The sequence below is a fragment of the Panthera uncia genome (genome assembly GCF_023721935.1).
Source record: "Panthera uncia isolate 11264 chromosome B2 unlocalized genomic scaffold, Puncia_PCG_1.0 HiC_scaffold_24, whole genome shotgun sequence".
NCBI classification, from domain to species: domain Eukaryota; kingdom Metazoa; phylum Chordata; class Mammalia; order Carnivora; family Felidae; genus Panthera; species Panthera uncia.
This window is the reverse complement of record NW_026057580.1, coordinates 21,928,588-21,955,023: the sequence shown is the minus strand read 5'-3', so window position 1 is coordinate 21,955,023 and position 26,436 is coordinate 21,928,588. Positions and strand designations below refer to the sequence as shown.

The 26,436-nt window shown below is 35.8% G+C and overlaps 1 protein-coding gene across 9 annotated transcripts in view; it reads right to left on the bottom strand.

Annotated features, from left to right (window-relative positions):
- Window positions 1-26,436, bottom strand: part of MLIP (muscular LMNA interacting protein) — a 247,344-nt gene that overhangs the window by 91,515 nt on the left and 129,393 nt on the right. For 7 of the 9 annotated variants that reach the window (XM_049653831.1, XM_049653825.1, XM_049653823.1 and 4 more), the window contains 2 exons: window positions 21,303-22,868; window positions 9,098-9,169 (listed from right to left, as the gene is read on the bottom strand). In XM_049653831.1, coding sequence (XP_049509788.1) covers window positions 9,098-9,169; window positions 21,303-22,868 — 1,638 coding nt within the window. The remainder of the gene's footprint in view (window positions 1-9,097; window positions 9,170-21,302; window positions 22,869-26,436) is intronic. The other 2 variants (XM_049653827.1, XM_049653829.1) reach the window with 1 other exon arrangement.

Below are 26,436 nucleotides of genomic sequence, written 5' to 3'. Positions count from 1 at the left end.
ATCTTTCTCTCCCTTCACTGAGTTCATAGTAAAACCCAATCCCCACAGTTAATGAGCATGATACTGGCAGAATAACCAAACATTCTGAATTTCAGCTTGCTTTTGGTATTCGACCCATGAGGATTTCCCCTACTTTTTGTGAATTCAGCGTTATATTTGGGATGAACCACATAAAACTGTTGTATTCAACTGAAAATTATAGGCTGCCCTGTCCTCTTCTTTAGATTTACTTCTGTTCCTCACTTTTTCATTATCAGTCGATATATCCATTTCCTGACCAGAAAGTGTCACATCAGCTGTGGAACCATGGAATCTAAAGCTCAGCAGAATCAATTTTTCCTCTTCTAACAGAGCCAGTGATATAACAGACCCAGAACTATTAATCTTCACCAACAAGAACCATGTCCACATGCTAGTTGTCTTTTTGGCCTAGGATATACCTCCTAAGAATTCAGAAAAGTTACCTCTAAAAATAAGAATTTATCATCTTCTTATTTCAATAACTCACAAAGCAAAATATTGTCTGGAACTTTTCTTTGCAAAATTTACTATTCTGCATTAAATAACAAAATATAAAACATTGTCTATGATAACTTAATAGAAACATGTGAGATTGCCTCTTTCTTATCATAAGAATTTCTATTTCGCTTTCCTCCTTTGTCCCCTAAACTTACTAGTCATGAGCAATGAGCAGGAACAGAAAATTTTGTAAAGATAACTCCTAGCTGGTGTTCAGATAGTTTAATTTTTCCCTGACACAGCGTTACAATCATCTATTTACCCTGTCAGTGAGTAAGGAGGAAGGGTCCCAACATTACTGTTATAGGGATGGCCAAATACCTGACCTCTACCACTGGGCAGATGGAATCAACAACAGTTTATTAGTCACATGTACTCACAGCCCAGGGGAAGGGAATGCTGCACAGCACGCTCAGCCACATGAGGGTTGTGCTCAGGAACAAAGTATATAACTAGGGAGAAGCAGGCTTTGTAGTATCAGAGGGTGACATACATGTCCCCTGGTTTGCAGAAGGCTGTGACTGGCTTGTCTGAATCAGCAGGAACTTCACCTGGTCAGCTTGATAAGGAGGGTTAGGGGACCTTATCTGTGGGTGGAAAGTGGGAGGGGAACTTGCAATTAGGCTACTTGAGGCCCCTCTTTCACTATATGTCAAGACGGCACATAAGATGGGGTCTTAATTTTAGACTTCATGTCACACATGGCTTCTAATTATAATGATAATTATGGAGAAGAAAAAAGTCTGAAATTAAGGACAAGGACTAAGAACAAACTCCTCAGGAGAGAAGCTTGATCTAGCCCTTCCTCCCCTTTCCAGCCATGCCTTCCACCTACTCCTCACTTGCATGCTGTCCTTCAATCACAAAAAACCACTGGAGTTCTTTGACCTTGTGGTCACCTTCTAACTTCATGTTACTAACTCCACCTAGATTGTCCTTCCTTCACTCCCAGCTCACTTAGAAAACTCGTATGCATCCTAAAGATCCTAATCAAATTGTCTTATGATGTATTTTTGGACTTCATACCAGGAAAAGTCTGTCATTTCCTCCTCAGGCACCATATCATTTCTGACATACTCTAAGCATATAATTGCATAATTACTTTTCAACAGTATCTATACCCAGCTCAACCATTTGTCTCCATCACAGTCAGAAAAATATGGTATTTATCATTGCAGCCCCAGGTTACAGCCAATGAAATGTAATCAATAAAGATTTTAGGATGAATTGAAAGGGTAAACTAACAACTGAATGGAATGAAATGAATAAATGAATCATACAAATAATACGATTTTAATACTCAGCAACATGCTCTAGAGAAATGGCTTAAACTATTTGAATATTTTAAATAATGAATACATTAGTTTTTTTCCTGCATTTCAGTTAAATTTGTTACCATCAAAGATCTGAGCATATGATCCGTGTTAGTGTAATGAGCAGGTATTTTTCCAGCCAAAATCAAATAAGGTTAACATCTTAGTTACTCTGTGAGAACTTACAGTAGGCAAACACAACTTTCAATAGGCTGTTTAAAATATTGAAATTTACTCAAAAAATGAAAAAACTACTCAGAGCCCTTGGAAGATCAAGAAAGATAACTGCATTAGGTGAATAATGCTGCAACTGTGAAATAGAGCAATACTCAGACTGCATTAAAATTTGGATGAAAGGTTATTTTGAGTTTAAATAGCTTAAAAGTTTACTAAAATTGATTTTTTTTAAATTGATGAGTAGTTATTTGTCAAATGTATCATCTTGATTCACTCCTTCTAGCAGCCACAAAGAGTAGGGTTTTTTTCTCTGTAATACAAAATATATTTTAATAAAAATATATTAAATCTCCATTAAAAAGAACTGTAACCATAGATTGCTTTTTGACACCTTAGCCAGCAGGAGTGTATTGATGGTTTTTTTTTAGATTTATTAATTTGAATAAAGTTGTGTCAGAACATTCTCCAATAAAATATTTTTATTAAAAACATATATTTTCTGCCAGATTGGACTACAACCAAATGAGACATAAATGGCACATGCTTTGAATTCTATTTTTAAAGATTCTTAACTAATGTAAGTTATCAGTAATATTGTCATTAAAAGTCATTATATTTTGTGCAGAATAACCAACCGTGGGGCCCTGTTTTCAAAATGAGAGCTAGTAAATCAGATTTTTGGTAGAAAATAGTTTCTGAGCTCAGCACTACATTATAACTAAGAGCCAAGGACTGTGACCAAGCACTGTAAATCAAAGTTCTTGTGGGAATTTATGCCAATAAACTATCATGGGTGTTTCTCACCTGAAAGGAGATCTCTGATGGAACTGTAAGCACTGTTAAGTCAGAGATATTTAATCAGTCTAACCTCCGCTCTGGAAGTAGGATTAAGGTCTAAAAATCTGAAGACAGAATGAATCAGTTGTACTCTAAATGAAGTTAGAAAGTAAACTACTTCTAAAGGGAAAATAATCGAACAGGGCTCATAAACTTTTTGTGATGCCTAAACTATCTAATTAGTTTGGATTTCAAAGATTTCATGGGCTCGTGACTCTGTTTTAGTCATAATCAAATTAACCACCCCCAAAATGATTCATGCTAAACCTAAGCATTCCTATACTTTGTTAATCTGACCAGCTATGTATTTGGTAGAATAAATCCTCTGAAGACTACAAAAGCCTTGTTTGATTTTCAATCATTAGTACAAAACCATTTGTAGGATTAGAGATAGTCTCAGGAAAATAAATCTCACTTTGGTTATATAGTTGGAGATTCAGATCTGAATAGCATTCAGATCTGAAGAAAAAGGGGAAATGTACACTGAAAGCCGAAAGGGCTTTCTATTTATATTTAAAAGCACAGCTTCTTTAAAGATATAGAGATATTTATCATTACATTATTTTCATGAGTGGTGTAAAAGCTTCAACAATTGAGGAAATCTACTTGGCTTTTATAATCCCAAAATCTTTGAAGGGTTGACTGTCTGTTCCTACCAGACAGAAGGAAGGGAGTTAGTGCAAACCATTACAGCCTTTTAAAAACCCATTCATCTAGGCTCAGAGGCAGAAGAATTCATACTTTTCCTTCATTTAATTAAGGACATCAGAAAGGTGTGCCTGTTTCCAGCCCAAACCTCTTTCACTGGAATGCACTTCATCTCTTTCAGTAACTCAAGGGATTGAGCTAGTTTGTAAACCTCCCTTACTCAAGTCTCAGAGCTAAGTAATTTCCAAGTCCCTTTAATTGTTCCTCATTAAAAAACAAAGAAGATTTGGTTTCTAATTGGATGAGGATTTAAATATATTTTATCAAGTAATAAAATAAAGTATTGTAGACAGAAATCCAAAATCATCGTTTCTTGGTCAATATTTCACTTTAGCTGGTCACTGTCACTGTTGCCTGGTGAACAGGGAAAGGCTGGGAGATAATCACATAAAGTCCAATTCAGTAACTTACGAGCTCTGCTGCTTTGGGGAATTTACTTGGTATCTCTGAACATCAAAATCTTCACAGAGTTGTGAGGACAGTAAAGTATTTAGCTGAGTGCCAGATTCACTAGAATATTCAATATGGCAAGTATTGTGATTGTATTTCTAATTGTTAAAAGTTATCAAATCTAAAATCAACTCAATTCCCTTATAGAAGAAAGTTCTTTATAGTTTTTCCATGGAAGTAGAATTTATGAAGCTTATTCCACCCTAAAGAAAGATTTTTAATTATCATTGTCTGTTATCAAACACTAAGCTCCTTGATTTTTATAATCCTCTGAGCAAAAATTTGCCTTATAATCCTATGAAATAAAATTGGAAATTTTAGAGACCTACCCAGTTGCAAACCAAAGTAATTCATTCAATGAACATTTAACAAAAAACTACTATATTTTCTCAAATAGTTCGTAGTGGGGGAAAAAAAAAACACCAACATGCATAATTATGGTTTGGCAAGTGCTTTAAAAGAGGTATGTGCATGGTATACAACTGCCTGAAGAGAACCAACTGGAATAGTTGTGGGTCCTGGGCACTTTTCCATCAAGTGAGAGATATCTCTCTAGTATAGGCCATATGCTAAGCTAGGAACCAGATTTTGTTAAATTTTTGAGACATTCAGAGACCTTAAAATATTCTCACCCAAAGACATATGCTTAATCAGATTAAAGTTTACCAACTCATGTTTAAAAATTTTAAGCTGTCAATTTAGAATAAATTGATTTGAAAACTGACAAGACATCTCAAATCTTTACCTTTCCATTTTTATAGCACAGTTTTTACAATCGTCTTCAAAATGGCTCTCTTTAACTTCCTTCTACCAGGAAAAATAAAATTATTTTTATACCTTAACTTTTATTTAAATAATTAACCCTACAATTTATATGTGCTATTTATAAAATTGAGCTACCCTATCATTCTTCTTTCAAACTCACACAGCTTATGAATTAAATGTGTCTTGAAATTGGCAGATAGTAATGCTATTTGTTGGAAAATTGTACCTAACTCTAACCTTGATTTTATCCTGAGGAATACTTGTGCAGAAAGGAACCGAGAACTTCAGCTGCTCTAAAAAAAAAAAAAAAAAGTGCTTTCCTGGAAAAATATTAATCACTTGTGAAACAATAAAGATGCATACTATTTTATTTTGTGGAAATACTCCTTTATTCATCTTTCCTTTTCTTAATATATTTTCAGAATAAAAATAAAAAGCCATTAATTAGAATACTAACATGAGTCCTTCAGTTTAATTTTAACTTTTTACCTATTGCTATCAGGCTCAGATGAGAAGAAGAAAAATTAGTCAATAAGAGAAAGACCTTTGACACTCTCTGAACAGAACAATAGTACACATAACAAGACGAAATAGTAATGTTTAATGTTGTTTCCTCTATTATATTGTTGAATATATCATAATAAGGTTCATGGACAGTCACAAATGTAAGCTGATCTGATTACTTTGTTCCTGCTTTGTAATCACTTGTATTTCATCCTTATCTCAGTCTTGGAGAGGATGATTATTGGCAGGAGATGAAGCCAGAGACTCTGAAGCTAACACGTTAAAATATGTCTTACATTTATCTCTTCTTATAAAGCCTTAGTTAAGCTAAAAATGCTTTCTTCCTAAATGTTCATGAGGAGAAAAATGATAGAATACAGAATAAGCTATAAATTTAAGTTTTGATGCAGACAATAAATTACAAAACAGAAATACCAGAAACCTCAGGTCCGCTGCCAACAAAATGTACTCTTTTGAAAATTATGGGTTTCGTCTAGGAGTGATTAAAGCTGAAACCAATCCAGTGATTCCATGAGAATTTAATATCTGATTGAAAGGGATGCCTGTACTTCAATGTGGAGAAAACCTTGCGTTTTAAAAAGATAGCATTATTTTTCAAAGCGATTCTGATTCCTCATTAATTATACCATATACTGTGAAACAAAATGTGGTATAAAATATCAACCATGAGTTTAATCTGGTTAGAGGAGAGAATAATTGTTAAACTAAATTAAATGCATTGGCTCTATCTTTAAGGCATTCCACCGCATAAATCCTAACAGAATACTATAATGGGACTGCAGCACCCTTCCTTTTGTGGTACTCTGTGTGATAGTAAAGGGATCTCAGAAAATATTCCAAAGTGTTCATCCTTCCCAAAATAGATGAGTTTCTGCTAAGTATAGTCTTAATTTTCCTACTCAATTCAGAAATAAGTCCTTTTGATTTTAACGGCATAGAAAGAGTTCTATTACATAAACAGATGGATAAAAAGACCTACATTATCAGATTTATTTATTATTTTTTTTAATTTTTTTAATGTCTATTTTTGAGAGAGACAGAGTGTGAGTGGGGGAGGGGCAGAGAGAGAAAGGGAGACACAGACTCAAACAGGCTCCAGGTTCTGAGCGGTCAGCACAGAACCGGATGTGGAGCTGGAACTCAAAAGGAGATCATGGCTTAGGCTGAAGCTGGATGCTTAACCGACTAAGCCATTCAGGTGACCCCCAGATTTTTTTTTCTTAAAGCTACAGAACATGAAAGGAGCACCATAATATCATTCAAGAAATATTAGTGAAAATGGAAATAAATGCTGATAAAATATAAAGATAAGACTTTTGTTATTTAAAAATTCTTACAAATTAAAATTCCTCATTAAGGAACACACGTCATGGAAAAGCCAACAATAAATAAATTAAATTATACAAAGGCTCTAAAGAAAAAACAGACATGTGCCAAGTTTCATGACCTTTGAACAATTCAAGAATTTATGGTCCAAAACCAACTTATCTTAGCCAAAAGACAATTACCCACACTAGTGTTTCTACACTAGTGTTACAATTCTCCCTAGAAAAACACTATTTTAAATTAGACATCATGACATTTATATTCTGTTGTGCTAAAAAATAAAAAATAAAACTATGCTTCCTAAAAGAGTAGGTCTTTTGGGGAGTGAGGGTGGGGGAGAGGGGAAAACAGGTGATGGACCTTGAGGAGGGCACTTGTTAGGATGAGCACTGGGTGTTGTATGTAAGTGATGAACCCCAGGAATCTACCCCCAAAACCAGGAGCACACTTTACACACTGTATATTAGCCAATTTGACAATAAATTATAAAATTTAAAAATTAAATAAATAAATAAATTTTGACTTAAAGATAAATGAAGAAAAATATTATGAAACATAGACTTCTATTTTAAAATGGTATTGCAGTTCTGTTTCATTAAAAAGAATAAATTATGTAGACAATATCCTTAAACATAAATACATACATAAATAAAACACAAAACCTCTCCTATATGAAACTGCATCAGGCTCAATACATAGTGATGCCACAGTACACATTTATGGAATGGGTTTGTGATGAAATTGGAAATTAAACTAATGGTTTTTCATTTTTAATGACCAACTAATAGGTTATAACCTCTAAAATCCATTTAATTGGAAGAAAAGAGAGCTGGTAGACAGAGATTCTGGAACCAATAATGATATCCAGCCTTATCTTACAAAAGTCTTCCAAGAAGAATTAACTGTTATTTCTCTAAACAGAAAATGGATACAGTGGTAGCACACAGGTACAGGAGAATGTGCTAGGGTAGGTAAGACAAGTATGATGGAGGGACACCGACAGGTGTCTATTCTCTTTGCCTGGCCAGCTGCTGGGAGGAGAGTTTCTCCCATTTCTGTGGAGGGAGACACTGTGACCAGATTTCAGAAACTGTCCATCTAAAATGGGCAGAGGGTCTGCGGTGAGAAAATATTGCCGCTATGACTCAACGTGACAACCCAAGACAATAGGATAAGGGACAACTGGCAAAAGTATCACTTCCTGCATCCTCCTGAGCCTCCTAAAGTCAGTGTTTTAGGCCCATCTCATCTTTTCATGAGCTAAGAAAGGTAGAGATTCAGAAGAGAAGCTGGAGCAAACGTTGCAGATCTCTCTGCAGCCCAGCAACTCCTCAACCCCCTAGTTGAAAGCATTCAGACATATAGAGCATAGACTCTGGGCCACATGTGGATAATTGGGAATTAGCTCTCAGAGATATATGACAGCAGAGGTGCTGCCCACCAATGCCCACCTATATGCTACAAAGCATCTCCCACTAACAGTTACTACATTTTAGACGAGATCATGCAAAGATTTTATTTCCCAGATCATACTGACATAACAAGAAAGTATATTCATAAATCAGTGGTCAAAATACCACCTGGTTGGCAAACATCAACATTTTGACAAATGATGATAACAGTATTTGAAATACTATAATTACGCCGAAGAAAATAGGCTTAATGCACTGAGAGGTAAATTGCTTAAATAAATATCATAAAAATAACATGGAATGAATAATTTCATACACTTGGTAATTGATTTCACTTCCATTCTGATATAATCCTCCATGTGGCTTTCATTTGAGCATATGTAATGTGCTTATTAAACAAGAGGATTTAATTTAATTTACCTACTGAAGCAGGAGCCTGTAATTTTATAATTAATGACTTTTAATAGCAAAGCAAAAATGCCCTAAAGGCATGTGAAAGCAGCTGGGTCACTGGAAGTGACCTCAATCCTCCCTCCCGTTCATGGAAGGAGGATCAATGGCTGGTGAGAATGGACAAAGAGGTTTAGCCCATGCCGGGATCAAAGCCGTTACGTTGGATACTCAGCTAATACATTTCCACCCTATGGAAGCCACTACTAGTGACCAAGTCTTGACCAAGTCGCCCACATGTAACCCCATTTTACCTCCACTCTTTTGATCAATGTAAAAAGAGGTGGAAGCTCTTGAATACAACAATCACTTAAAATTCCAAAGGACAGGGATGTATCAAAATCTGCATCAGGTTTTCCATGACTGCTTTACAATGAACTGGACAATTCTGGGCTCATATTTAGCCTCTGGTGATAAATTCTAGGCTCATATTTAGTGGCTGGTGATAAAGCAATGATGTGTCAAATTCTATTCACCAAGATGCTTTCATCATGTCACCCTAAACTAAGAGCAAATTTTAGTAAAAGCAGAACTTTAAAACAGACGTTTTTAGAACATATAACAAAACTGACACTAGAAACATAAAATGCCCTCTGCTTTTGAACCAACACTGACCTTCTGTTCCAAAAGCAATGTGTTTGTAGGGATTGCTGCAAAAGCCTTGTAGCTTGACTTGGTCTTGTATTGCTAGAATGAGTAACCAGAAAGCAAGAGTGGAGATGAAAAGAGGGAAGAATAGAACATAATTTTAGACTAGTGCTACCAAGTTAAATGACAGGTTATCAAATGAAGAAAACAGTTATTACAACTTGTTTTTGACAGAAAACAAATTAGCTTACCATGTTAATATTTTATTAGAATGAGAAAAAAAGAAACATCACAGTAAAATATCAGCCTAGGGATTATAGGCAATTATGTGCTATACAGTTTCAGAACTTAAAAACATCCATTTCTGCAAAGTTATATATAAATATCTCATGAGCAGTGTGCCCCTCATAGTCTATAAATGTGAGTGGGCTTTTTTTCCTTGATCCTCAAAGGAAATTGGTTCTTTTTTATAGTGCCATAATTAACAAACATTCTTCCAACAAATTTAATTGCACTCTTGATACATTCTCTTGCATCATTCATAAAAACAAGGGTCAGAACACATAAAATTTACCATCAGTGTTTATTAAGTAGCATATTGTGAATAGAGGTAATATCAGCAATTTAATTCCATAATGAAAAAGCTAGAAGGCCAAACTTCTGATCATAAATTCACCTTTTTATTTTTTTATTAAAAAAAAATTTTAATCTTTTTTTCATTTTTGAGAGAGAAACAGTGTGAGCAGGGAAGGAGCAGAGAGAGAGGGAGACACAGAATCTGAAGCAGGCTCCAGGCCTCGAGCCATCAGCACAGAGCCCAATGCGGGGCTCGAACCCACAAACCGTGAGATCATGACCTGAGCTGAAGTTGGACGCTCAACCAACTGAGCCATTCAGGTGCCCCATAAATTCACCTTTTTAAACTTCATCATCTCCTGCTCTTTCTAATACAATTATATTAATGAATCAAATGCTAAAACATCCTGAGGTTTTAATAAAACTCAGAGTAATATAGTTTGGGAGTATTTGAGAGAGAGGGTAGAGCATGAGGAAGTTGTATGCATCAGGATACTATGCATAATCAAAAGCCCAGTTTTGATATTGCTCTGAGTCCCAAGCTGCTTAACTAAGTTCAAGGCTCCTATCACTTCAAAAGCCCCTGTCTCAGGCAACTTCCCCAGAGGGCCCAGACCCAGCTAGAAATTGGCACGCAGCTCTAAGCTGTCTTAGTCCCCTGGAAAGCAGACCACAGAATCTACAGAAGAAGACATGATAGTCAAATAAAATAAAACCTGTGAGTTTTATAGATATAATTGAAGTAATCTTCCATTAAAATAGTGTGAGGAAGGTAAGAGGCTGGCACATTCATTTTCCTTATAAAGAGGGTGAAGTAGAGAAAAATCAAAATGCCAGACTTGGAGGAAAAAAGTCTCAGGGCCCTTCAAGCCCCGGTCTCTATACTGACCTTGCACTGCTATAATCTACATAGGACATATTTTGGATAAGAACTGAAAATGAAATGTCATCTCTTTGTGCAGAATAACAGCTGGCACTTATTACTAAGCAAATTAATTTTACATTTACTTTTACAGAAGCCCTATAACTACAGAACCATTAGGGAAAGGAGGCATAGTGTGGCTAAGTGACTTGCCTAAGATAGTCCATAAAGAACAGAAACAGGTATGGAACTCAGGCCTTTTTGCCTCCTTTAGAAGATATATTTGCTTCCTCTAGAAGATAACATTTTCTCTCAAAGTATACCTAAGCAGACAAGTAATACATAACATTGTATCATTAATACTCCATGATGGTTTTATGAATACTTAACTCTAATAATAGTTGTAATAATAATAATAATAATAATAGCTAATAATCACTATGAGCCAGGTACCATTCTAAAAGCTTTATGTGTATTATCTCTTTTAATTATCACAACCAAGCTATTAGGTAGATTATATTATATCCAGTTTATATATGGAAACTAAAGTACACAGATGTTAAGTAACTTATTTAAGGTCACTAGGTAGTAAGTCATAGCTGGGATTTGGATGCAGACACACTAGTCAACAATTGTGCAATTATCTACCATATGCCCTTGCCTCTCATTGCAGGACACACAATAATTTACAATGTTCTTCTATCCCCAAATGCCCTAAAGTATATAGTTGGACAAGCCTTTACAAAGAGATATATTGTTATCACACACATAATGCCACCGAATCTTAGAATTAGATGTGATCTTGAGGGCCATCTGGCTTAACACCCTCATCTAAGACATGTATCTCTTTGATCAATCCTCTGTTCAGCTACCACATGAACACTTGTCTATCTCCCAAGACATGTTTAGGCCTCATTGTTGGAATCAGTACAAAACTCTCCCTTATACTGAGCCAGATGTACTTCCTGCTACCTTACTCCATTGGTCCTTTCTCCCCACCTTAGAATGATGACACATGTGAAGAGCTCCCTTCTGCACAAGAGTGGTATTGCTGTTTCCTCCAACCCATCCTCACTGATCCTCAGTTGAAGATTTCACTATCCTCATAACTTTCTTCTGTCAACATTCCTTTACATTTTGAAAATGTGTGCACTTAGCGAGATGTATTTTTAACACAAAATAGAATATAATCATCATCTCCGTGACATCTATTGATAATAAACTCAATTAATACAATGAAGATGATAGTAACTGGAACTGTCTCCTTGCTTTTGTCATAAGTGAAGAATATACATACAGGAGAGTGAAGTTGGAGTCATTTCATATTGTTGGATCACACTGAGTATGCTACCACTTAAAATCCCTAATCCTTTCATCTTTTTTGTTTAACATTTGTTGAAATTAAACTCCATCCTGCAGTTATGTTATTCTTCTCTAGATCCCAAAATAGTACTTCAGGCATTATCCCTGTCCCATTTCACCTGATCAGTTTTGGTTTGTTATTGTAAACTATGAAGATAAGAATTTTTATAATTATTTCATCAACCATTTTGTTAGGCATGTCATTTTTATTCATTCAAGTCATATACCAAGGATCAGGACCTCTTGCCTCCTGGGTTCTACCAACCTGGTGGACATCAATCTATCCTGTAAATCTATTTGGATATGGCAGTTCAACTAATGGATTCATTCAACAAAATATTAATGATTATCTACTTTGTGACTTATATTGCTCAAAGTACTACAGATTCAGCAGTGAACAAAACATCCAAAGCCTTTGCTCTCTAGAGCTTAACACTAAGCTTACACCCAAAGAGACAAACCATAAGCCAAGAAACAAGAAAGCAAAAGAAATATCCTAGCGAGATAAGTAATAACACAGAAAATTAAAATAGAATAATGGCACAGAAAGTAACATGCACGATGCTTTAGATTGGGCACTCAGAACAAATCTGAGTTTGGAGATGTCATTACACTTCACATATCTCTCTTTATTCATGATATAGCAAAAAAAAATCACAAAAGCTAGAATTTGGAAGGCAATCCAACAGACATCTGTTGATTGAAAAAAATGTCTGACTTTCAGTCATAACTGCTTCTGTAAACAATCACAAACTAAGAATATAGGCAATCATTTTCAGAATTTACCTTCCTCTTTTTTGTGATAAATAGAACATATGGCTCGTTTCTTTTTCTGGCAAATCTCTTATCTCCCATCATTTACAATAGAAGTAGAAATTTGGTTTGTTTGAGATACAGTTTATCTAAACCAGGAGATAGGAACGTAGAGCATATAGATATTTCCTTCTAGTTCCCATCTGTGGGGTTTTATGTGTGCCTAAGACATATGTAGTCTTTCCTTTTCAGTCTGAAAATCATTCTTGTTGCCATTAGAGATACTTTTTGGGTTCACCATATTTCTTCAGGTTTCTCTTAACAATATTCTAATTTGGAATATAGTTTTTCTTTAGCACTCCAAGTCTTCCAGGTGTTAAATTAAATTCACTGGTTCCCTTTCCTTGTTTTAAAATTACAAATCGCTCTAGTCAAGGTAAATATAACTTGAATAGTAAGTTGTAGTAATACCGGCTGGAATCACCATCAGCTAATCGTAGAAAGTAGAACTGACCAGCCTGACCCTGAATCCAGAAAACATTCAGTGATACCTATTGTATCTCTCCAATTTGTAATCTATGTTTTTGGTCAACATTCAATAAATATTTCTTAAATATCTACCACATAAAGGGGCAGAGTAAAGTTTAGGTTTAGAAAAAGGAAATGGTATTTTACCCTAGAAGTTTTTTCAGAGCTAATCCTATTTATAAATTCTATTTATCCTAGATAATTACAACATAAATCCCAGGTATGAAAGTGAGAACAGCAAAAACACACCTTTGCCCTTCAGAAAATATTTCTCACCATTATCACATCCACTATTGTTGATGGCTAAAATTCCACCACAGGCTCCAGTAATAAGGACCCATGAGATTTCAAAGCAAACTATATTAGTTGCCTTGAGAATTAGAAATTTGAACTCATGGTTACACTTTAAGTATAGGTGAAGGGCAGAACCTCAGATTACATGAACAAGAGAGAATCCTGAACAAAAGAGCTTCCCTACCACCAGGGCCAACTTCTCTTTCCTGAAGCATCCACAAGTATAAACGAGAGCATCATCATTCTAAATTTTTTTTTTAATTTTTTAATGTTTATTTGTTTTTGAGAGAGAGAGAGAAAGAAAGAATGAGTGGGGGAAGGGCAGAGAGGGAGGGAGACACAGAATCCAAAGTAGGCTCCAGGCTCCAAGCTCTCAGCACATAGCCAGACACGGGGCTTGAACACAGAAACCAAACTGTGAGATCATGACCTAAGCAGAAGTTAGACGCTCAACCTACTGAGTCACCCAGGCACTCCAAGAGACCCCTTCCTGCTCATCAGTGACCATGCATGTACTGCCTGAGTCAGAATCTCCCTGAGACAAAAGCTTAATCCAAGCCCTGATCCAATTGCCCAGAGACCTCCCTTACATCTGGATTACTGGCAGAGTATAATCTCTATGATGATCCTGAGAACTGAAGCAGTGGGGAAGGGGTGGCAGGGCAGGGAGAGGGAGAAATTTCCTTGAACAACTCTCTTCCCAGTAGCGGTCTCCATGGCTGATTTATCTGTCTGTGTTTCTAGTACTCTAAATATGCAATATGTTATTGTATTACAATATTTTGCCATCCCTATTAGCCTGATAGGTCTTTTAGAGAAGATATTTTATACAATTTCCAATATCGTATACCAACCTGGCAAAGAACAGATATTCAGCACCTATTTGTTGACCTAACCTGAAGTATTTTATTGAAAATTGCAGAAAGATTCAGAGGACATGAAAAAACAAAATTTTAGTTCCTCATCTACTGTTCAAGTCTTAGACAAGCCTGGCTGATTAGAGACCCTCTTCCCACTTCAAAGTATGCCCTGAAGGCATTTCTAATATATTAAATTGTCAAAGCCCTTCAATGAAACGAAGTTTCAGGATTTGAACTCTTGACCTTGAATCCCTATTTTATTTATTTATTTTCAGTTTTATTTTTTAATGTTTGTTTTTGACAGAGACAGCATGAGTGGGGGAGGGGCAGAGTGACAGGGAGACACAGCGTCTAAAACAGGCTCCAGGTCTTAAGCTGTCAACACAGAACCTGATGCAGGGCTTGAACTCCAGACCAGCAAGATCATGACCTAGGCCTAAGTGGGACACTTAACCCACTGAGCCACCCAGACACCCCATCCCTATGTTTTTTCTTAATACCTTGCTTAAGTTAAACTGCACAAGTCCCTCCCTGAATTAAAATGCAAAAATTCCTCAAGGGATAAAAAAGGTTTTTGTCAATTACTGACACTTGAGTGTGAATCACTGCTAAGCACAATTAACAAAGGCTAGCTGGAGAGAAACAAAGGGAATGGGACCCAGAATTGGTTAGTACAGAAATGTAAGTGACACATAGCAGGGATGGGAGAATCATAGAAAATCTAGAATCTCCACAAAGGCACCAAGAATTCTGTAGAAGAGGTGAAGTAAAGAGGTGGAGGAGGAACAAAAGGAGAAAAGCAAACAAGAAGATACATATACCTGGTTTCAGCTGTTCTATCATTTCACCTATGATTGTGAAGGTTTGTTACCCTACCTACAAAATATATACGGATACATCATCTTCACCTTCACTGCTAGAACCTCACCGGAGCCGTCATCGTTGCTTGCCTGGATTGTTCCAACAGACCCCTAAATTCTCCTTCCTTCAGCTTTCACCCTCTTACAGTCTATTCTCAACACGGCCGCAAGATAGACAAGATTGTGCCAATTATCTACTCAAAACCCTCTGATGGCTTCTTACTCAAATTAAAAATCAGTGACTAAGAAGTGGCACGCAAGACCTCACAGGACCCAGCTCGCAGTTACATGTCCCTCTGACAGTCTCCTTATACTAACTCCAGTCTTGTGATACTGGCTCTCCTACCTTTGTACCTGCCAAGCACTCTCTGGCATCAGGTATTTTTCCTGGCTATACTCTCTTAAGGAGCATCACCCCCCAATGTCACCTTCCCAAAGGAACCTGTCATGACAGCCAGTATAAATTTGTGACACTACCCCATACCCTGCTATACTTTTCTCCATACCGTGTATGACTATCTCACACACAAGAAAATTTACTTATGGCAGTCGGGGAGGTGGAAGTCGTAATTGCTGACTGTTTCTCTTCCGCCCAAGACCTTTCTGTGAGGAAGCATTTTTGCAATTTTATTTGTTGCAACATCCTCCTGACTTTGTAACGTGTCTTGAACATAATATGCACTCAATGCACATCGATTGCTTGAACCAGATTGACCATTTTAGCTCATGGGGGTACATTCCATATTGCTCATGTCTCAGATTACATGTGGATCAGCAGAAATGGAGACAGTCACATGGAGACTATTGTCACCAAGTTTTCAGGGTGATGTAATTGGAAATGTTTTGATGTCTTCAAGGAATGAGGTTTATAAATAAAACACCAACTATAAAAGGTCATGAAACATTTAAAAGCTCCCAACTGATCCCTAAACTATGTGTCCAAATAGCTGTAAGGCCAAGACAGGCACATCACTGGAGCTCTCATAGTCAGAAAAGAGCTTCAAACCATCTTCAGTAAGTAGCAAGATGTTTAAAGTTTTGAGGTAAGGGCCCCAAATCCCCTTAGGGAACACCATGCTAACTCCCTAGAAGAAAACTTTAAATTAGGTTATAAATGAAGGCCAAATATATTGGGAACCCAAATACAACTCCGGGAATTAATTTTATGATATTCCCTTTCCCAAGGGGCAGAAACGTCTCAAACAATATAAGATGTTAATCAAAGAGTAGACTGAACAACATCCAGAGAGATGCTCATCCTGTCTAGGACCATGATTATAATGTGAATTAATATTTTAAAACTGTATCTGAAATTAAAGTATATCAATTATACCATACTAATGTAAACAGATTCAGAACCTTAAGATTCTATCTATAAAAAAGAAATATCAAGCATGCTTTATATCTGAAATTAGCTCAGTATACTCTAGCTGTTCCGTTCTATTTCAATATCAAAGGACAGTAGGGCCCACACTTTGAACTAATACCCTTCAAGCATTCGTGTTTTAATTTGATGGCCATTTGTATTCCAGGACCTCTTTCCTTTTGGGATCTGGCGCTGAGTGAAGCTGATCTAAATCTGAAGCTCTTTGACTTCAAAGAGAGCCTTGTGCTTGGATTAGCACCACAGTGGAAGGAACAAGACAAGAAACAATCCGTAGGAGCATATGAGTTCTTTGATATCCCAAAGCTTTTGTCTGTTTCCTCTTATCAATCTATAAAATAATCTTAGCAATTCAAGCAAAACTAGTCAAACATCAAAGGAAACTGGGATAAGATTTATCTATTCCAGCATCCATTTTAATGAATTTTTTATACTCAAGTTACAAATCCTGCAAATAATAGTTTGCAATTAAAAAAAAAAAAAGTAGGCTGATTTTTACCTGGAGAGATAAGAGCAAGAAGCAAGGAAGAAATAAATATAACTAAGAACAGCATGTCTCAGGGAGCAACTATTTTTTGCAGAAGTTATCATGAATTTTGCCCATTATAAGAAACATTTTTTGTTCAATAAAAAGGGTAAAAATAGATAAATTATCATGATTCCTCATATTTTCATGTTCAGCAAATTTATCATGCACTTCTATAAGCATGATGTTTTTAACTTAGGAATTAAAGCTAAAAATAAAGCAAATGTTGAAAATTCTTTAATATTGGGAACAGTAAGTGAGCTGTGGGAGAACAGATCTTCAACAAACTTGATTTTAGGACAAAAAAGAACTTGACTTGATCAAAAGCCCTCTGGGCTCACCCTTTTCCAACTCTCCAAAAAAAAAACAAGACAAAACGTGAACTAAGCAGAATAAACCACAAAGAGAAACACTCAGAAGAAGCCTCTCAAGTAAAATCACTTTTCACAAAGGTAATGAATAATTTAAACATATTGGCAGTATGGTTTAAGAAATAATTGTTAATAAATTCAGGAGACAGTACTGTTTACATCACCAGGTTGTTTTTAATATATCACAAATGAATTCCATAATCACACAAATGTATTTTTAGATAATCACCAGGTCATTTTACCTCAAATAAATAAGAAGTTTTGATTCAGAATTATAGAAAATGTTAGATTTTTCTCCATCCCATTTGCTTTGAAAATGTAAAATACAAGGACTAAATAATTTCTAAAAATACATTTTTTAATGTTTTGGGGTTTGTTTTTTTTTTTGTTTTTTTGTGTTTTTTTTTTTTACTATTTATTTTTGAAAGACAGAGACAGAGTACAAGCAGGGGAAGGGCGGAGATAGAGGGAGACACAGAATCTGAAGCAGGTTCCAGGCTCTAAGCCGGAGCACAGAGCCAGACGTGGGGCTTGAACTCATGAAGATCATGACCTCAGCTGAAACCGGAAACTTAACTGAGCCACCAGGAGACCTAAAAATACATTTTTAAATGACCCAAACATTATAGAAATTTATAATTCTGATGATTCCATAATGATGATTTCCTTCATGAGAATTATTAAATCAGGCTAAAATGATTATTAATAGGAGTTATTGCTTTGTGTTTGGTATATAATATGAAGAACATAGTACTACCAACCTCATATTGTCATAAAAGTTAACTGACATAATTGTTTCCAATTTTTTTTAATGTTTATTCTTTTTTGAGGGATAGAGAGAGACAAAGCATGAGTGAGGGAGGGGCAGAGAGAAAGAGACAGACACAGAATCCGAAGCAGGCGCCAGGCTCTGAGCTATCAGCACAGAGCCCGACATGGGGCTTGAACTCACAAGCCATGAAATCATGACCTGAGCCGAAGTTGGATGCTCAACAGACTGAGCCACCCAGGTGCCCCTGACATAATCTTTTCTAATTAATTTTTAACTGTTTTGTATATTTTATATATAGAAATTTTATATACAGAAAGCATGTGGTAGCTCTTAAAATAATTATTATTACAATTGTCACTGTTTAATAATAAGCCCAATCTTCCTATGTCTTCACATAAACTCCTCTGGGTTCATCTTCTGTATATTTGGTCAGGTTATTTACTATTTCTGAAATGCCAGCTCCTTCCCTCCTCATTAAGCTAAATCCTAAACATTTCCCACAGGCCTGCCATTTGTTATAAGTTCCCTCACTAACCATATCCCATAATAATAGTTCTATTACATTGAATTCAGTGAGCAATTGTATATAATACATACTATACTATATTAAATTACCTTATACTTGTTTTCTAGTTTTATTATGGATTTAATAATTCTATATAGCTTATCCACATCATGTATCTGTATATTTTCTTCTGCTGAATAAAATTTCTTTTTTAAGGACAAAGAATTATCTCTTACTTTCCTTAAAACACACATACATACAAACATACATCCCCAAAAAAGCTAGTATGGTGGTAGGCATACAGCAGAAGTTATGCATGTTTGTTACGTTGAATTGTACTGCAACATCATTAATACGATAGATTGGACGTGATAGGATTTGACTTGAGGGTTGTTTTATCTTTCCCATCTTAAGTTCATCATTCAAACAATGACAGAGTTGAACACAATCTCCATGGAATTTGGAACTTCTCGAACTGCTACTTGATTGCACTGCCCTAAAAATTGTAGTCCCCACCCACCCACCCCCCCCATACAGGCACTTCAGAATTTCATTTGAGTCATACAACAACCAAATTCTGGTTCTATATGATCCACATCCTAAGTACTTGAGAATAGTTGGGAACCTGGCACGCTCTAGAGCAGAGTTGCCCTTCTACCAGGAAAAATGAACTCTATGAATTACATCTTCATATGTTTCCCTTCTCGTATTAAAACAAATGCCAGTCTTCAGAGTATAGGTTTTTTTAATAAGATTTTTCACTTGAATAAGGTTGATACACAATGTCACATTAGTGTCAGGTGTACAATATGGTATCTGAACATCTCTATCTTTTATGCTACACCTACCACGTGTCACCAGCTACCATGTGTCACCAAAAAACACTGTACCAACACTGTGGACTATATTCCCTATGTTGTTCCTTTCGTTCTCATAATCTACTCATTCTATAACTGGAAGCCTGTATCTCACCCATTTCACCCAACCTCCTCCCGACTTCCCTCTGACAACCATCAGTTTGTTCTCTGTATTTACAAGTCTGATTCTTCTTTTTAATTTATTTTGTCATTTCTTTTGCTTTTTAGATTCTACATATGAGTGAAATAATTTGGTATTTCTCTTTCTCAGTCTGACTTATTTCACTTAGTATAATACCGTATAGGTCCATTCATGTTGCTGCAAATGGCAAGATCTCCTCCTTTTTTACAACTATATAATGTCCGTGTGTGTGTGTGTGTGTGTGTGTGTGTGTGTGTGTGTTGCATCTTCTTTGTACTTTCATCTGTAAATGGACACTTAGCTTGCTTCCATATCTTGGCTACTATAAATAATTCTGTAGCAAACATAGGGGTGCATATATCTTTTCAATTAGCATTTTTGTATTCATTGGGTAAATATCCAGTAGTGGAATTAGTGGATCATATTGTATTGCTATTTTTAATTTTTTGAGGAACTGCCATACTGTTTTTCACAGTGACTGTACCAATTTATATTTCCACAAATAGTGCATGGTACCACATTGTTTCATCTACATGTGGAATCTAAAAACAAAGCGAAAGAAAAGACAAACAAAAAAACAGATTCTTAAATATAGAGAACAGATTGATGGTTGTCAGAGGGGAGGTGAAGTACAAATTTCCGGTTATAAGTTATATAAACCACAGAGATGGAAATACAGCATAGAAAATATAGTCAATAATAGTCTAAGAGCATTGTATGGTAACTACACTTATGTGGTGAGCACTGCCCACTGCATAAAACTTTTGAATCAATTTGTTGTACAGCTGAAGCTAATATAACATTGTATGTCAATTACACTTCAATAATAAAAGTAGAAAATAAAAAATAAAAATAATAAATGAATGAATGTATGCCAGTATCCCATTCTTGCTCAACGGGCTGCTTCAGAGCATTTAGAAGTCAGTATTTCTCCTATATCAATTCTATTCTCTTATACCCAGCCTACCTACCCTTTCAGTATTTCATAATTACTAAGTATTTAGAGTTCAAAATAAATCAAATATAATATTCACATATAAAGGAAATTTCTATTTATTTTTGCTCTATATGTATATAGCTAAATCCATACTGGTATGGACTTTAGGTGGTGCTCAGGAGGAGCAAAAAAGAAATCAACCTGGTAAAGGGGGAAATTTTTACACTGATCCTGTCTACTATTCTCAGTACAGGATGTTTTGATGGACAATAGGGTCCATGAAATTAAATAATCAGAAATTTATCATAGTCTCAAATTCAAACCAACTGCTTTATATCCATCCCATCTTTGTGATCAATGATATAACTCATTATGCCTGAAGAAAAAAATACTTTGGAGTCATAGATATAAGAAGTTACTGTAACAGGAGGATTTTCAAAATCAAAGAGTTTTATCAAAACATGCACATTTTAGATAGATCATAATTCACCTACACATTAAAATATACCAAATCCTAGCTCTACTTACACTTTCTATAACTCTTGTAAGAGCAGAATGAATATCATAATTATTTTTCCTCTGGAAAAAAAGATTCTCCCATATTTCAAAATAAGCATGCACCATGCAACATGCAAAAGAATACCTTGGGTTTCTTATTTTCAGGGCCTGTTGACATGGACAATGCATAAGGTGAAATCAGCTCCTTGGTTCTTGTTAGAGAGATGGGAGGTGATCGGGTTGAAACAGATGACCTGTGGTTGGATACTGAGCTTTCAGATTTTCCAAGTCTTGAAGGCAAGGTACCACTGCCACAATTTGGGTACAGTGTTGGACTGAGCTGGAGTGCCTGGGTCGGCAGATTAGCACGAGGGAGAGGGGAGGACCCCAGTTTGGGAAGAGAGGCAGAGCTAGCACTGGAGACAGGGGTTGAAAGAGGAGTTGAAAGGTTCTGCCCCTGGCCACCTAGCTGTGGGGCTGCTCTCTTGGATCTGTTTATCAGGTTTGAAAGAGCTGGGGAAGGATGGAAACATTTCTCTGGAGAGGAGAGCATGGCTCTTTGGTTAGTGGGAGGAGACAGAGAAGATAATGCAGAGGAGGCTGATGTAGGATGTATGTGAATATTCCTGGGCTTTTCTGGGCCCCTGAGGTCAACATCGTGTTTGCCCTTCAAAGAAACAGGAGGAACACTTGGTGGAACAGGAGGAAGTCTTGCAGAACTGGATGTATCAGTCTGTAGCAGGGAGAGTGTTGGGTTGCTCTTCAAAGAAGTGGGTGACATTTTTCCTACATTCAAAGAAATGAGGCTGCTACTGTCATGTTTTGTGGGAGAAAGGGAGCATGCCTGAGAAAGGGGAGTAGATTTGGCCAGAAAAGGTAAGTGGAAGGATTGCTGCCTAAGTTCGGAAACCTGGTGTTCCCCCTGTTCTGGAGACCCTGCTCTCAGGGAGCAACTAGAGAGAGATTTCTTAGGTGTGGGTGGGGTTTGTTTTGCTTTTTGATCAAGAGTGAGTGTGGAAGAAGCCAGAGAGTTAAGAGAGAAAGTGGGACAGGATGCAGGGGAAAAGGGTCTTTGGTGAGAAGGATTTGACTTGAGGATGGCAGTGAGAAGAGAAAGCCGGGAGGGCACTGGGGATTTCACCCCTGACTTTGAGAGATTTCCACTAGATGACACTTGGCTACTGATAGTGGAAGAAGAGCCATGGAAAGAGGAGGTAAATGGTTTTGGACTTGGAGAGAGTGAATGCGTGACAATACGGACTGGTATGTATGAGGCCGAATTTGACTTCAGAGAAGCACTGGAGGATGGTGAAGGAGAAGTGGTTCCTGGGCTTTCTCTGGGGCTAAGGACGTGCGAACTTAAAGTTGTTGTCTTCTTCAGAACTTCAGATGCCAGTCCAGGTTTCTGATCTGCTGCACTCGGACTGGATAAATTAGAACCTGATAACTGAGTGGAATGGGGAAACTGTAACGTCGAGGAGGTGCCCTTCGATGCAAAAAAGGGTGAAGAGTGAGCAGAAGTTTGAAAATACGTAGCTGTTTCTTCCACCAAGGCCCCACTGACATCCAGCCTCCTAGTGTGGAATTCCTCTAGCACAGAGGCTCCGTCGAGGTTAACTGGGTCAGGTGGCGTTTTCTGATTAGTTGGAGAAACAAAGGAGAAAGCAGGTGGTTTACAGGCAAGCTGCTCAGAGGTAGTGGGAGAAGTTAACTAGAGGAAAGAGAAATAGACAGATTGTAATAGGAGATTACTTGTGAAACTATCAAAATATTCTTGTCACTTGTGTGTTTAATGCAAACAGTCCTATTAGTTTACACAAAACAGGCCCCTTAAACCTCCATAAAAATGGAAGAAATTCTGTTTTGCAAATGAGGCATTGCTCATTGCTTTAAATTTGAAATAAAATATAAATAAACTGTGAAGTGTTACATATTATGCCTCATTTATTCCCTGTAAGGACATTAATATAAAATTGTATATGGATGTTTCCATTTGGAAAATAATTCACTGACAAAATCTAAAATAGTTATCTTGACTTGGAATTGTGTGACTTGAAAAGATTTAAATCACCATCAAAGTAAGTTTCAAACTTCACTTTGAAAACTGAAATAGATTTTCTTCCATTGTAAAAATATAATAGTATATAATACAATAATATAATACAATGACTACAATAATATAATAATGATTACAATCCCTAAAAGTTTAACATGCTTAAAATGTTTAAAATTCTAAAAACTTGAGGTACTTCTACATGTTGTACAAGTTAAAAAAATGACCAGAACTCAAAAGATGCAGCACCCAACATCAACAAGATCAACATCAACAATGATAAATTGAGATAGTGAAAGCAAGGCTTGAAATAAGAGAGCAAAAAACATGTTCCCTAATTATTTGCCGGAATGAACATTTAATAAATGATATGGCTTCTACTGGAAAAAGATAGGTATGCTTTCATATCAAAAGAAGCCAGAGTATTTTACAAATGTAATCTGCCTTACACAATGCAACCCACCAATCACCTGACATATTAAAAACAAAACAAAACAAAATGAGAAAGAAGAAAGAAAGAAAGAAAGAAAGAAAAGAAAGAAAGAAAAGAGAGGGAGGGAGGGAGGAAGGAAGAAAGAAACGATCATTTTCAAGAGAGTCTGTAAGGGCCTGTGAAATAACTGGGTGTATGTACTCTTGTGCTATTTTAAAGATCATCCAGTACTTTAAGACAGTACTAAAGGCAAATGCTAAAATTATAAATGATTTGAAGCCAAATCTTTAAACACAGGTCTCCCTGCAAAATTATTTCTTTGATTCTATCAACTTATAAGAGAATTTAGGAAATATCAGTTATTCAAAATGCTAATATTTGTTAAATGATATTATACTATATAATATCTTATTGTATATACTATATATTGCCTTACATGGAAAGAAAATATATGACCCAACAATTAAACTTAGCAAAAGCCTGGTTTACAAATTCAGTAAAAGATATTTCTTGATTTTTTTTGTAATATGTTAAGTGTCCATCAGATCTACTGTAAAGATTTTCATATCATATACTTTTGAATCCTAAAAATATTTAAAACTGATAAATGCAAACAACTCACCCTAACCTTCTAAGTTTCAAGTAAACATACCTAAAATAGATCTTTCTTTTTATGTGTAAATTCATATGTGTACTTGCAACACAGAATTCTTGTTACACAATTAATATTTGAATACATTGGCATTACCCAGAATATCTGAAAATCAGGGATAATTTGATAATCAAGCAGAATTCAATCAAATTGAGAAAGAAGCTTAACAATTCCCTCACATCAGCTTTACTTAGAAACAATTCTGCTTAGCCAGTGTTCATATAACTGATTCATGTGATTAGACATAAGTGAAAGTTCTTCTGTGATTATTTCCAATGATTGCGCTCTTCTCACAAAAAGAATGAAGAAATTTCAAGACTGTGTAGGGTGTCTTTGCATGTTATGCTATAGTTTTTGGTAAATAATTTTGTAAATTAATAACAACAGTCACAAAATTCCCTTCCCTTTTCAGTAATGTTTCCAGATAACTTCAATTTATACAACAAATTCATTAATTCATCCAGATTATCCATGAAATTATGATGTTAAAATCATAAGGCTATAATTTTGAAGGTCTCATTCAGAAGAAAAAACTGTTCCCTTCAACTTTCTCAAGACTATGGCTTCTAATTACCAAACATTCTACTGTAGTGAGTCATATTTTACCTAATATAAATAATTCCATTTTGTTGCACTTTTGAATAGTTGATTATTGAAGAACTTCTAAGAAAACAACTCTGAAAAGTCTAAGAATGTTTGTTGTGTTTGTATTAATCTACATACATTTTTATTGTATTCTCCTATTCAATATATTAACAAGTATTTGCAATATATTTGTTTCTAATTTGCAAATACAGCAGATGTTACCCTAATTTACATTAATTAAAAAATACAGCACCATACTTTTATAAAATTCCCAGGAGTGAAGAATTATTTTTTTAATGAAAAAGATTCATTTTCCTAAATTCCTCTCAATGGGCTAAAAAAAAAAAAAAGTAGTTAAAGACATGAATAAGTTTGTGCAGAAAGAAAGAATGTATACCTCTCAAATGCTCAGTCAGCTCAGAATAGGTCCTTCATTTACCACTACCCTATAGATCCTTTACCAGTGATAATTAACTTCTCTAATGATGTCTACAAATTTCTATCCCTTCATCCTCTTCCATTATAACATCTTGTTTTGTTTTCTAGGTTTGTTAATGATGCTCTAATTCCTTCTCCTCAAGGCTATTCTCTGTCTTCCTCATCATTTATTTCTAATGTGATCTTTGTTGATCTCTTTGCTTTAAACACCTCTCCAAAGCTACCTTCAACTATGTTCTCCAATTCACAGCCTTCTTCTGATTCCTTGAGTTCCCTTACCATATACTTCTTCCAAAGTTATTCCTAACTTCTTCTTCTAGAAAGACTATCCTGAATTCTGGAATACATTCACAATAATCTCAGTAAGAGAAGATTCTTATAGTGTTCTGCTCTCATCAAGTGGATGATCTGAATGCTAAATCCACTCTTGGATCCTGTATAACAGAAGCCACCAGTTATTCTAACAACCAATCTCTCTTGTGGAGCTGTTATAATTTTAGTCAACCTAAATTAAGTGCTTCCGTATATATTCAATTTTTTCTAATGAGTCTTAGATTCCAAAGCATCTGCATAAAAGCAAGAGTGATTGATCTGCTGTCTGAATAGTTCCCAAGATTAGGATGGCACAAGAAATTGATCCATATAGTAGAGCTCTTGCTCCTAAATCTGTACAGCCATGCAAGGTAAAAACTTTAGATTCCATTTTGAGCTTATATGCAGTAATTACATTAAAACACCTTGGCCTCCTAAACACACCTATTTATGGGTCATCTCACTAATGAACACTCGTAATATCACTGGGAAGATAGATTCTCAGCCTTTCAAACCTTAACAATTTAAATAATATTTCTGGTATTTCTACCTCTAGTTGCACTCCCATTTAACCTAGCATTAGAGCAACTTTTTAAAATCTAATCAGAGCACACCTACACTCAAGATGTCATCAAAACTTTCTCCATGTATAATGTGAACTAAGTAACTTCCTTCATGACAGAGTCCCTCTCTCATCTCATCTTTCTCATCTCCTACTATTTTCCATCTCAGGTTTTAGAAATACTTTGTTCAATCTCAACCTTCCGGCCAGTATTGTCAACATTATAGCCACCTTGTTCTTTTTC